This window comes from Acipenser ruthenus, chromosome 47 (assembly GCF_902713425.1).
Source record: "Acipenser ruthenus chromosome 47, fAciRut3.2 maternal haplotype, whole genome shotgun sequence".
In the NCBI taxonomy this organism is placed as follows: domain Eukaryota; kingdom Metazoa; phylum Chordata; class Actinopteri; order Acipenseriformes; family Acipenseridae; genus Acipenser; species Acipenser ruthenus.
In genome coordinates this window covers 1,868,302-1,880,823 of record NC_081235.1, presented here as the reverse complement: position 1 = coordinate 1,880,823, position 12,522 = coordinate 1,868,302, and the positions used below count along the sequence as shown (strand labels likewise).

General features: G+C 39.3%; 1 protein-coding gene across 2 annotated transcripts in view; it reads left to right on the top strand.

Annotated features, from left to right (window-relative positions):
• Nucleotides 1–8,729, top strand: part of LOC117970566 (disabled homolog 2-like) — a 49,608-nt gene extending 40,879 nt beyond the window's left edge. Inside the window, exons 10-12 of one of the 2 annotated variants that reach the window (XM_059014286.1) lie at nucleotides 2,728–3,248; nucleotides 4,258–4,331; nucleotides 5,813–8,729. In XM_059014286.1, coding sequence (XP_058870269.1) covers nucleotides 2,728–3,248; nucleotides 4,258–4,331; nucleotide 5,813 — 596 coding nt within the window. In that variant the 3' untranslated portion in view covers nucleotides 5,814–8,729. Of the gene's footprint in view, nucleotides 1–2,727; nucleotides 3,763–4,257; nucleotides 4,332–5,812 lie in introns of those variants that run through there. The other variant, XM_059014285.1, reaches the window with a different exon arrangement.
• Nucleotides 8,730–12,522: the final 3,793 nt, after the last annotated feature.

Genomic DNA, 12,522 nt, shown 5'->3' with positions numbered 1-12,522 from the left:
AAAAACGGACTAAACAGTAAACAGACAAACAAACAAACACGGTGAGCAGATACTTTTAACTATTCTTTTTATAATTCACAATTACCTCCGTCTCCAATCCCGTTCTCCACTCACCGAACACCCAACCCTGAGTGAGTGAAAACATGCTGCTTTTATGCAGTTGTACCGAGACTCGATTGCTAGTCAATCATTCAATTGGAATCTCGGTACAACTGCACGTGAATTAATTAAAGTGTACTCCCGTGACCACACATTACATTTTAACCAGCACGTGAAGTGATTTGTGCCATCCTCGTGCCTAAATACAAATCTACATTTTTAAATACACGTGAAACACAGACCCGTTTATATCCCGTGTACCATCTCTATACACCAACATTTACACGCAACACGTACAACACAGAAATGCACACAGGGGCGGAGCACATTGCCACAAGGATGCAACATCGACAATGGATAATTGCAAAGCATACGACATGGTTTATTTAGATTTCCAGAAAGCTTTTGACAAAGTCCCGCATAAAAGATTAATTCTCAAACTGAACGCAGTAGGGATTCAAGGAAATGCATGCACATGGATTAGGGAGTGGTTAACATGTAGAAAACAGAAAGTACTAATTAGAGGAGAAACCTCAAAATGGAGCGAGGTAACCAGTGGTGTACCACAAGGATCAGTATTAGGTCCTCTGCTATTCCTAATCTACATTAATGATTTAGATTCTGGTATAGTTAGCAAACTTGTTAAATTTGCAGACGACACAAAAATAGTAGGAGTGGCAAACACTGTTGCAGCAGCAAAGGTCATTCAAAATGATCTAGACAACATTCAGAACTGGGCAGACACATGGCAAATGACATTTAATAGAGAAAAGTGTAAAGTATTGCATGCAGGCAATAAAAATGTGCATAATAAATATCATATGGGAGATACTGAAATTGAAGAAGGAAACTATGAAAAAGACCTAGGAGTTTATGTTGACTCAGAAATGTCTTCATCTAGACAATGTGGGGAAGCTATAAAAAAGGCCAACAAGATGCTCAGATATATTGTGAGAAGTGTTGAATTTAAATCAAGGGAAGTAATGTTAAAACTTTACAATGCATTAGTAAGACCTCACCTAGAATATTGTGTTCAGTTCTGGTCACCTCGTTACAAAAAGGATGTTGCTGCTGTAGAAAGAAGAGCAACCAGAATTATCCTTGGTTTAAAAGGCATGTCGTATGCAGAAAGGCTCAAAGAATTGTATCTATTCAGTCTTGAACAAAGAAGACTACGCGACGATCTGATTCAAACATTCAAAATCCTAAAAGGTATAGACAATGTCGACCCTGTGGACTTTTTTGACCTGCAAAAAGAAACAAGGACCAGGGGTCACAATGGAGATTAGATAAAGGGGCATTCAGAACAGAAAATAGGAGACACTTTTTTACACAGAGAATTGTGAGGGTATGGAACCAACTCCCCAGTAATGTTGTTGAAGCTGACACCCTGGGATCCTACAAGAAGCTGCTTGATGAGATTGTGGGATCAATAAGCTACTAACAACCAAACGAGCAAGATGGGCTGAATGGCCTCCTCTCATCTGTAAACTTTCTTATGTTCTTATGTTCTTATTAATCAGCTGTTTTCTTCTCTATTCTGGGTTGATACAGGATATTGCTTTAAAACAGGAGTCGAGATTTCTAGTTGTTGTTTTTAAACAATTTAAATAGGCCATAGTGTGTAATTAAATATTTGATTTGTGGAACAAAACAACAAATGAATTAATTCAGTGAATGGGTTGATCATTTCTGGTTGGTAACTATTTTGGTGTGCTCGTTCGAAACAAATGTGTGATTTGTTTGTCATGTCTTTCCAGTTAACCTTGGCAGGGGGAAAGAATACAGCAAGTAAACTGCAATTTAGCAAACCTGTGGCTATAGAGTTTATCTTTAATCATTTTATACAGCTGATCCTTTTTCATAAATCTCACATCTTACTACTGATAACTTTTTTTGTAATGGGGTCCTTTCTGAAAATGTCACATAATAACTTTGTTTGTATGAAATCTTGTGATTGTTATACAGGATTGGGGCAGCAGGGGGTGCTGTGTACACAGTTATTCACTGTTCTCCCCTTAAAGATTTTTTTTTCTGTAAAATATGTTCAGTGAATACATTATTCATATAGTTATTATATGAATACCAGAACCTGTCCAGATTGACTGTATATTATGAGGTGGACAGCTGTAACATTTAAGAGGGGCGTGACTGAAGTCTTTAAAACCTTAAAAGGACATAGTTAACCCTAAACAATAAGCACAGTACAAAAACCGGGCTCAGAGTGGCGTAGACGTTAGACAGAGGGACGGAGACACTTCTTCACACAGAGGGGGTGGAATGGGCTACCTAGTCATGTTGAATGTCCTCCTCTCGTTTGTAAATGTTCTTATGTGCACAATTTGTAAATCTAGCAGTGTTCCAGCAGTCTGCCACAAATGATGAGCCCAGATATTGCATTCAGAATTCACTAGCTGAAGCCTTTCAATTCCAAAGGTTTTGTGTGCATACCAAAGAACCTCTGCTGAAACATTCTGGCTTTTAAATGACCAGTGGCTAAGTGGAAAAGTAACTGGAATCACCAGCCTGTCATACTGCTCAAATGAAAACACCACAACATCAGGCACTGCCTGAGAGGACTGAAATGACAGTTTCCCTGTTTTAAAAACCCTTGTTTGTTACCCTCAGGGACACACCAGCCAGTGTGGGCTGCACAGATGGCCTCCTCATTCAACCACTTGAGCCAAGTTCAAACTGCGCCCTTTGGGCAACCCACAGCAACCGCCTGGATCCAACAGGCACCATTTGGGACACCCAATCCCAGTCAGCTAGGCCCCTGGGGAGCCCAAGCCTCGCCTACCCAGCCTGCCCCATGGGGAGGCCCAGGCCCAACCTCACCTACCCAGCCAGACCCCTGGGGAGCCACAGCCTCACCTACACAGCCAGACCCCTGGGGAGCCACAGCCTTGCCTACACAGCTAACCCCACGGGAAGCAAGTGGTCCATTGAGCCAGCCTGGAGCTGTCCCCGGGGTCTGGGCCCAGTCAGCGCCCACTCAACCTGGACAGCGGGTACCTGGGGTATGGGGGCAGCCGGGCTCCATCACCCCCTTCCCAGCCTCTGCCCCTCCCCCTGTTCCAGAGCAGGGCTTCTCCCCTCTCAGTTCATCCACGGAAACCACCAAGTCGGTCCTGTGGCAGACCTCTGCTGTGAGTCAGCATGTTTTTATTTTCCATACGTACAGTATTACTGCAACGAAGTTGAATACAGTGCTGTGTTTTATACACAATAACTTTGTGATTAAGTTTTACTTGTTTTCTGTCAATAGGACTTGAAAATGTGCAATTCTGGAAAAATTTAAATATTGATAGTTCCTGTTGTGGAGCTTGTATGAGTGCACATTAACTTACCTGCCCCTGCTACTAAACCATTTAAGCTGCAATTTCATATATTAAGTGTTGTGGAAACTGTGGGCAAAATCTAACACCATTCACTTTGACCTGTGACCTAAGATGGTTGCCAAATTGGGCTGACTTTTTGGTTGTGGATGATAAAGACATAAGGCTTTGAGATGCTGCCATCATACTCGTACACAGCTGTACTCTGTGATTCTCTAGGGCAAGTTCAATCGTGGGTGTCATACAAGTTTTGTATCACTGAATAGAATTAACTAATTTTGCTTCATAAAGTCAAATGAAACCTGCTGAATAATGTTACATTAACATATTGAATTACATAGCGCTTTGTAGTTTTCCATATACATATGAAAAACTGACAGATTAAAAAATATGACATTTCTAAATCTAACATTAAATACTGTACTGTTATTTTGTAGTTTCTTTGATTACATGATGTTAAATAAAAGATCTAAATTATGTTCATATCGTTTTTTTTTTTTTAATGATGCCTCAATCCTAAAATTCTAGGTGATGCAAAATGTTTGGCCATAGCTGTACTGTATGTAAACCCTTCATGCTAAATGTGTTTGTGACCATGACATTGGCCTCTGATCCAGTATGGCTGCCTTATTGAGGTCATGTGACTTTTGAAGCTGCATAGAGACAGTACACTTTGAGTTCTTATTGTTCACTGTATTCTTTGATTTTCCAGAAAAGTAATTTGTCTAGCCAGTCATGGGCTACACACAGACCTAAGTGACAGAGGCAGCTTGGTGCAGTGTGTGCTGATATACTCTGACATGCTTTTAATATTCTCTAGAGCTCCAGTTTGTTGGAGAAGGACCCCTATGCAGCCCTGCGCATACTCAGTACAGAATCAAGCTCAGACATATGGTAAGCATGTTTATTTCTGAAGGAAAGAATAGAAAATTACCGAATCAGGCTCTCTAAAAAGTTGTCAAGTAATCAATCAGTTTTATTTCTGATAAGTTAAAGTTGTGTTGATTTTTATGTTTTGTTTTTTAACCCCTTCCCTTTCTCATGATGTTTCATTCTGAGTGGTTTTATTGCAGTGACTGAACTACCATGTGTTCTTTATGTTTTAAAGTCTGTTGCTTTGTCTTTGAGTTCAGGAGCTGTTCTTCAGTTCTAGTTGCTGCCAGATCAATGTCTTCAGTGCCCTGGGGCCGGTTTTTAATCTGGATCAAAGTGATCCGGATTTTGTAATCCTATATTTTGTGACCGAGATTACTTTTATCTGGATGATTTTGATCCGGTTTTTCAGAAAATGTCACTGCTGGATTACATTTGTCCAGGCAACAAATAATCACGATTACGAAATCCAGATTTTTTTAATAGGCTAGTTCTTATAGTTTTTTTCTTTTTTTTAAGAGGCCTTATTTATGATATAACCTAATTTAACAAAATAAATAAGATTGTGGTAATAATGATTAATACACAACACTATTTATTTTGTTTTATATTATTATTTTTAACAAAATCAAAATCACTTTTAATGTTAGTGCACATATAACGCATGTAAATAATGGTTATTTTTTGTATGTCTACTTAGCAGAAATTAAATCTAAACTGAATAAAAATAACACTTTTGAAAAAAGGATATGTGTTTTTAGACATCTTCATCGTCTTCCTCGTCGGTCGGGAGTCCAGTATCTCTCAGACGAGTTTAAGGAGGTGTATGTGAAGGCGCATGCGAATGCTTTTATATGAAAGCTATACCACTAAATACGCATTTTCCTTTTTGCTTGCATGGATACAAAACTTAAATAAATATGTAAATATTATATTCTAACACTCTATTTGGACATATAGTGTGTGTTTGCTATGACAATTCAAACACAATATCGATGTTCTATGATCATTTAAAAGCTAAATCCAACTCTGCAGTAGGATCACAATAATCCTGGTATTTTGGATCAAAGTAATCCTGATCTCCTCTTTAAATTCTCAAATGCCCAATTGCACAATATAATCCAGGTCAAACGTGGAAATCTGATTACCCAAGTTTTGAAAAACCGGCCCATGTAGATCACTGTCTACAATGGTAAGCACCAGTGCCATCTAGTGCCATAAAGAAACACTGACCTGTATTACATATCTTTAGCAGGCAACAAGAACTGAAGTGCAGCTCCTGAAGTGGGATGAAAGGACCTTCACACAATCTGATCACAAACACAGTATATGAGTGATTCCAACAAGAAACACTCGGAATGATTGCAAACATAAAAAAAAAAAAAAAAAAACAGGAATAGGAAATCCAATGCGAAGCTACTAAACATTTACATTTTTACACAACAGGAAACAAATCATAACAAACCAAAAGTCACCTTTTTTTGTTTATTGATTTATTACAGATGATTTCCAGCACTCCTAGGACATCGTCCACACTTACGTTTTCAACAAGCAAGAAAAGAAAATACTTTTCGTGATGTCAGCTCCACACCTGTAGAACTGCCTGATCAAGTAATCATTTATAGAAAACAATTTGTAGCTCACAGAATAATCCCATATTATTAGTGGACTTCCATTCATTATGGGGTTTCAAATGTGCACCTTTAAAAGAAACGCAGGGCTCCCGAGTGGCGCATCCAGTAAAGGCGCTCCACGTGGAGTGCAGGATGCCTCTATAGTCTGGACGTCGCGAGTTCGAGTCCAGGCTGTTCCTTTGCCGACCGTGGACGGGAGCTTCCAGGGGGCGGCACTCAATTGGCCGAGCACCGCCCGGGGGGAGGGAGGGCTAGGTTGGCCAGGGTGTCCTCGGCTCACCGCGCACCAGCGACCCCTGTAGTCTGGCCGGGCGCCTGTGGGCTTGCCTGTAAGATGCCCGAGAGCTGCGTTGTTCTCCGACGCTGTAGCTCTTGGGTGGCTGCATGCTGAGTCCGCAGTGTGAAAAAAAGCGGTCAGCTGACGGCACACGCTTTGGAGGACAGCGTGTGTTCGTCTTCGACCTCTCGAGTCAGCGTAGGGGTGATAGCGGTGAGCTGAGCCTAAAAATAATTGGCCATTTCCAAATTGGGGAGAAAATAATAAAAATAATTGGCAACGACAAAATTAAAAAAAAAAAAGAAAAGAAACACAGAACAGAGTAAACATTTTCATTTAAAAAAAATGGGCAGAGGAAACAGAACACACCAGTGCTGCCTCATTGTAAAAAGATGTGAGGACGAAAGACATGAGGTTAAAACAGCAGCACAGCTCCAGAAGCTGCTGGCACTGGAGGTGGCCAATCAGCTAGCGGGCTAACACAGGGGTCAAGAGCCAGGGCTTCAAGCCATAGCCAGAATTAGAGAAATATTTAGATATTAAACACAACTTTCTAAAAGAAAGTTGAGTAGAATTCAGTTTACCCAAAAGCCATCAGCCTGTAATCTGCTGGTACACCCCTGACTGCTGACACGATCCGCAAAGCTAGCACACATCCGTTATTATGATATTGTTGGCATTGTGGGTGACTTGCGCATTGATTGAATGGAAGTGCTTTCAGTGCGAGACTCATTTGCATGTTATCTCACGCTCATAAACAGCCTTGCTTATCTCGCACATTAAAAAAATCTGAAAAAACAGGATATAGAAGTAAATGTGTCATACATACCATGCTGTATAACACGAAGATAACAGTGATGCAAGAGTTTCAAAAAGGGAAGTACTTGCATAGTGCTGTTTTGTACTTGATCCAGTTTTGTGAGCAAGAGAATTTAAATGGCTTCTTTCTGTCATAAACCACCCAGCTGATTCCCCTGTTGACTGGCATGCTCTCAGCCAGTAACATAACGCAGAAGACACTACTGAGATTAAATGACCCAGGATGTTCAACAGATTTCCTGAGAATAAGGCATAGGAACTGAGAACTTTCTTTAACCTGAAAAAATAGCAAGTAAATCTGTGTTTGCTTAATGTGTTTCTTTCGAAATGTCACATTTGAGCCCCCTGTTCTAGGTGAGATGATGGAATTGTTTTGTTAGCTGAAATTACTTCACACAGTGAGCAGCTTTACCCAGTGAGCAGCTTTACCCAGTGAGCAGCTTTACCCAGGTGAGCAGCTTCACCCAGGTGAGCAGCTTTACCCAGGTGAGCAGCTTCACCCAGGTGAGCAGCTTTACCCAGGTGAGCAGCTTTACCCAGGTGAGCAGCTTTACCCAGGGAGCAGCTTTACCCAGGTGAGCAGCTTTACCCAGTGAGCAGCTTTACACAGGTGAGCAGCTTTACCCAGGTGAGCAGCTTCACCCAGGTGAGCAGCTTCACCCAGGTGAGCAGCTTTACCCAGTGAGCAGCTTTACCCAGGTGAGCAGCGTTACCCAGGTGAGCAGCTTCACCCAGGTGAGCAGCTTTACCCAGGTGAGCAGCTTTACCCAGTGAGCAGCTTTACCCAGGTGAGCAGCGTTACCCAGGTGAGCAGCGTTACCCAGGTGAGCAGCTTTACCCAGGTGAGCAGCTTTACCCAGGTAAGCAGCTTTACCCAGTGAGCAGCTTTACCCAGTGAGCAGCTTTACACAGGTGAGCAGCTTTACCCAGGTGAGCAGCTTTACACAATGGGAATTTGGCCTTTTTGAAATAATTGGTATTATTATTTTTATCTTAGTAAATGTCTCTCTTTGTATTTGAACTGCACTATTGAGATGTACCTGTGCTGACCCTGTGGGCACAAAGTGAATAAATTAAACTAAACTAAACTAAATGAAAGAACGAAACAGAAACAATAATAATTATAAAAAAAGTTCCTTTTAAATTCGTGAGGCACATATTCACAGGGATGTAATTATTTACATACCACGGTTTTCTCGTCCAGTTCCTCAAAATACTTCATGCCTTTGTTTAGAAATGCCATTTTCTTAAAAATATATAACAAACTTCAGAAAACAACGCTTGTCATTAACATTACTTCACCGTGGAGTTGATACCATACCATACCACACCCACTACAGCATGAAAAACAGAGTGCACCAATGAAGTGCCAGATCGTCCAAGAATAAAACCCGCCCCAGTGTCAATCTTTCTGTTGCACCAATTAGAAAAGCTACTTGGAAGCAATTAGCAAACCCCTTCCTTTTTATAATATCTGCCCTTACTGTTGCACCACAGAAGTTGGAAAGGCGACGGACTGACTGTATATGGAAATAAATTACTAAAACGAATACAGCTTGCATTAATATTGAATGAAATAATAATTGTTAACAATAATGATAATGGAATGTGCTTTGTTAACAGAGGAAATGAAATCTTGTGTGATCTTGTTTTTCCTGACATGATGCTCAATAAATGAAACTGAGAACACTGTCTCTGTGATCATTGTATTGATTGTTGTAACATTTCGGCTGATTTCACAGGTCCTCAGTAGCACTAATCCTGGATTACTTTACCTACAGTAACATGTAGCCCCAAATCAGTGCCAATCAGGTGACTGGCTTTGAGCTTGTCTGTAGAATCCTAAGTGCCTGGACTGCACAGCCTTCCTCATATGTGTTTCCCCAATATTAGCACTAGCTACAGGTTTACTACTTGCTCTAGGTCAGATTCACTCCAATTCAGACCATGTGACCTACTGCACAGGATGTGATTCTTTCTGTACCCGGATGCAGCAGTTTAAACTTCCAGGGAATCTGCTTTAATTACACAAATACCTTGCTTTTTGGATTTTGGGTTTAAACTCAGAGGTATTCTAGAGGACTATATTGCTCACTTACTTTTATGAACATATGAGGCATGACGGGGTACACCAGGGTACCTCGTAAAATGACTGCTCCTGCTATCACATTTACAAAACAGAAAAAAAGGTTTTGAAAATATATATATATATATTTAGACAAGAGCAACAATATTATATGCAATGTTATATGAACTCTCTGGTTCAATAGGCTCCGGCACTTTGTTTTGAACCCCTGCTTTAAGTTTGCAGTGGAAAAAAAAGAAAAAACTAAAGGTTGTTGTCATGTCTTCTTGATTGATAAAACACTGATCCAAGCAATCTTTCATTGTCTGTGGGTTAAATCCTGATTTTACACAATGTTGGGAGACGTGTGCAGACGGGGAAATGCACACTAGATTTTAAATAACAGAAGGGTAAGCTATTGTTTATTACACTCAAACGTAAGCCTACTACAATCAAGGCTTGCTAAATTATCTGTAATGTGATATTCTGTAATGTGATACTCTGTAATGTGATATTCTGTTACATGATATTTTGTAACAATTGTAAGTTGCCCTGGATAAGGGTGTCTGCTAAGAAAATAAGGCGGTTGCCACTAAAACAAAGACTTTTTTGATATACTGATGTACCGCGTAATGTGTCATATTCAGAATCGCACATGTATCAAGCATCTGGTTGACTGGAAGTGTTGCATTGAATTATCTGCAAAGAGCGTTTCATAAATATTCTTCACAAACAGCTTTAAATCCTGTAAATTACCGTAAAAAAAATATAACTCACCTTAACCAATGCTTTTAAAAAAAAGAGTCCCGGTCAAAACTAAAAAATGTCATGTAAATTAATAATTTTACTAATGGTTTAGCAAGGGGGGAAATGTCTCAAAGGAAGTACAAAGAGTTGATGGAATAATGGAATTTTATTATAAAAAATTGGAAGCAATACATTTTAAACAATTCACAAATGGAGGCAAAAAGAAAACCGACATTACTGCTGAAACAGGAACTGAAAAAAAGACAAGCACTGTATGACAGCGGTGGGAACTGTAAAATAGAAAATAAGGAGATTTTAAAAATTGCAACAGAGTTTTATATTAATTTATTTAAAAGGGAAAAATAGAGAACGAAAAAAATTTAAATAAATAAAATAGATGAAAAAGTTAAAAATCTGGGCGATCCCATTGCACTGGGGCAGATGGAGGAGGAAATAAAACAGGCAAGGAACAATAGATCAATTACGAATTTTATAAGCATTTTAGCAATATTTTAAGCCCAGTTTTAACAGACTTTTTAAAAAGATTTTTTAGATAAAGGCTGCCTACCTGTTTCTTTTTAAGAGGCATTGGTTATTATTTAAGAAAGGGGACAAGAAGAATATTGCAAATTGGAGACCCATACGTTTATTATGCAACGATTTAAAAATTCTCGCTAAGGTTTTAGTAAATTGGTTGGAAAAAGTGATGGATGTTTTAATATCAAAATTGCAGTATTGTGGGGTGCCTGGGTGAGAAATATTTGTGATTGTAGTATAACACAGAAGCATCCCATGTACATATATAAGCTTGGACCAAGGATGAATCATGAATATCTTTTCACAGTTTTAAAGTGTTATTGTTTTTATTGATTGGATACACATTTTGTACACGCTTTCTTTTAGTAGATTTATTAATGGCTTCGTGAGTATCTGTGTTTATGTCCAAGCAGGGGTGAGGCACGGGTGTCCTTTAAGTCCTCCTTTCTACTTTTTAGCTATTGACCCACTTTTAAGAGCAATTCAAAACTCCCGCAGTTTTAAAAGTTATAACCGTCAGCCCAGGGGTTTCTTGTAAAATTACAGCATACACTGATGATATTTTCTTATATATTGAGGAAGAAAAATTAGCAAAAAATGTACTCAGTGTATTTAATAATTTCCAGGAGGTGTCAAACTCCAACATTAATTGGAAAAAAATCAGCAGCATTTTTGACTGGAGAGACTAATCCTGATTTTAAAGTGCCAATGGATTTGGAAATAAAGAAAGATGGGATAAAAAATTTTACGGGTGCATTTTAACAACGATGGATCAGGAAGACAAAACTAAGTTGTGTAAAGCAACAAGAGTACCCTTTTTAGAAAGTTGTTTCAATCAAAACACTTTCATTACCTTTGCATTTATATTGGACTTTTATATTCCTGTACCAAGTGACATTATGATCAAATTTCATAGACTGGTTTTTAATTTATTTTGGGGAGTACGAGTCGATTGTACAAAGAGAAACACTGTGTGCTTACCGAGAAAATTGGCTGGAATGGGGCTTTTAAACTTTGAAGGGTTTTTAAGCTGCGTTTTTGTCCTTTTTAATGTAAAAACCTGTTTTACAAAGATTTTATTGATGGAGGTGGAATTATGAATGGATGATTTTTAAATGTTAAAAAAAGCCCCAAAAAAGGACGATTATATTTCCAAGTAGGGTACCAAAAAATGTCATGTTGAGAAATGTATGTAAATAGTTACGTGGGGAGGAGGTTAAAAAGCTAAATGCAAAGAAACTGTATGCAATTGTGATGGAAAAATATAAAGGAATAATAACGTGGAATTGTAATGTAACTGTGGGAAACAAAAATGTAAAAATGTAAATAATATTAGAATACCCGAGAAGACGCTAGATATAGTTTGGTTATGTGCGCATGGGAAATGCATCCTGACTGCACTGGAGAGGAAATGGAGAGGAAGGGGAAACACTAATTATGGGAGTGTGGCAAAGTGCCCCCCCCTGTGTATGTTATGTTACGTGTTGTGTGTAAATGTTGGTGTATAGGCATTGGTACACGGGATATAAGCGGTCTGTGTTTCACGTGTGTGTAAATTGTATATTTGTATTTAGGCACGGGGATGGCACATCACATCACGTGCAAGTAAAAAGTAATATGTGAGCACGGGGAATTGCACTTTAATTAATTCACGTGCAGTTGTACCGAGATTCCAATTGAATGATTGACTAGCAATCGAATCTCGGTACAACTGCATAAAAGCTGCATGTTTTCACTCACTGGGGGTTGGTGTTCGGTGAGTGGAGAACGGGTTAGTAGACGGAGGGTATTGTAATAAGTAGTAAAAGAAGCTCACCGTGTTTGTCTGTGTAATCCGTTTTGTTTGTCTGTTTATTTTGGCTCAAGTGCCGTGTCCTGTTTTGTGTTCTGTTTGTTAAACCTTTTTATTTATTTGTTATTAAACGCTGAGTGCAACCATCGCACTCAGTTTCTCATCATCACCGTCTGTCTGTGTGTTTCTCTCTCTCTCTGGTCTGAGTTCCTCCCTGCAGCCGTCTTTGTCACAGGGAGACTAACTTCCCAAACATAAACTGGGACCACATGACAGCAATTCAGACATGGGAATGATAAAGTTAGTGCAAGATTCTATCACAAATGGTGAATGCCCTGACT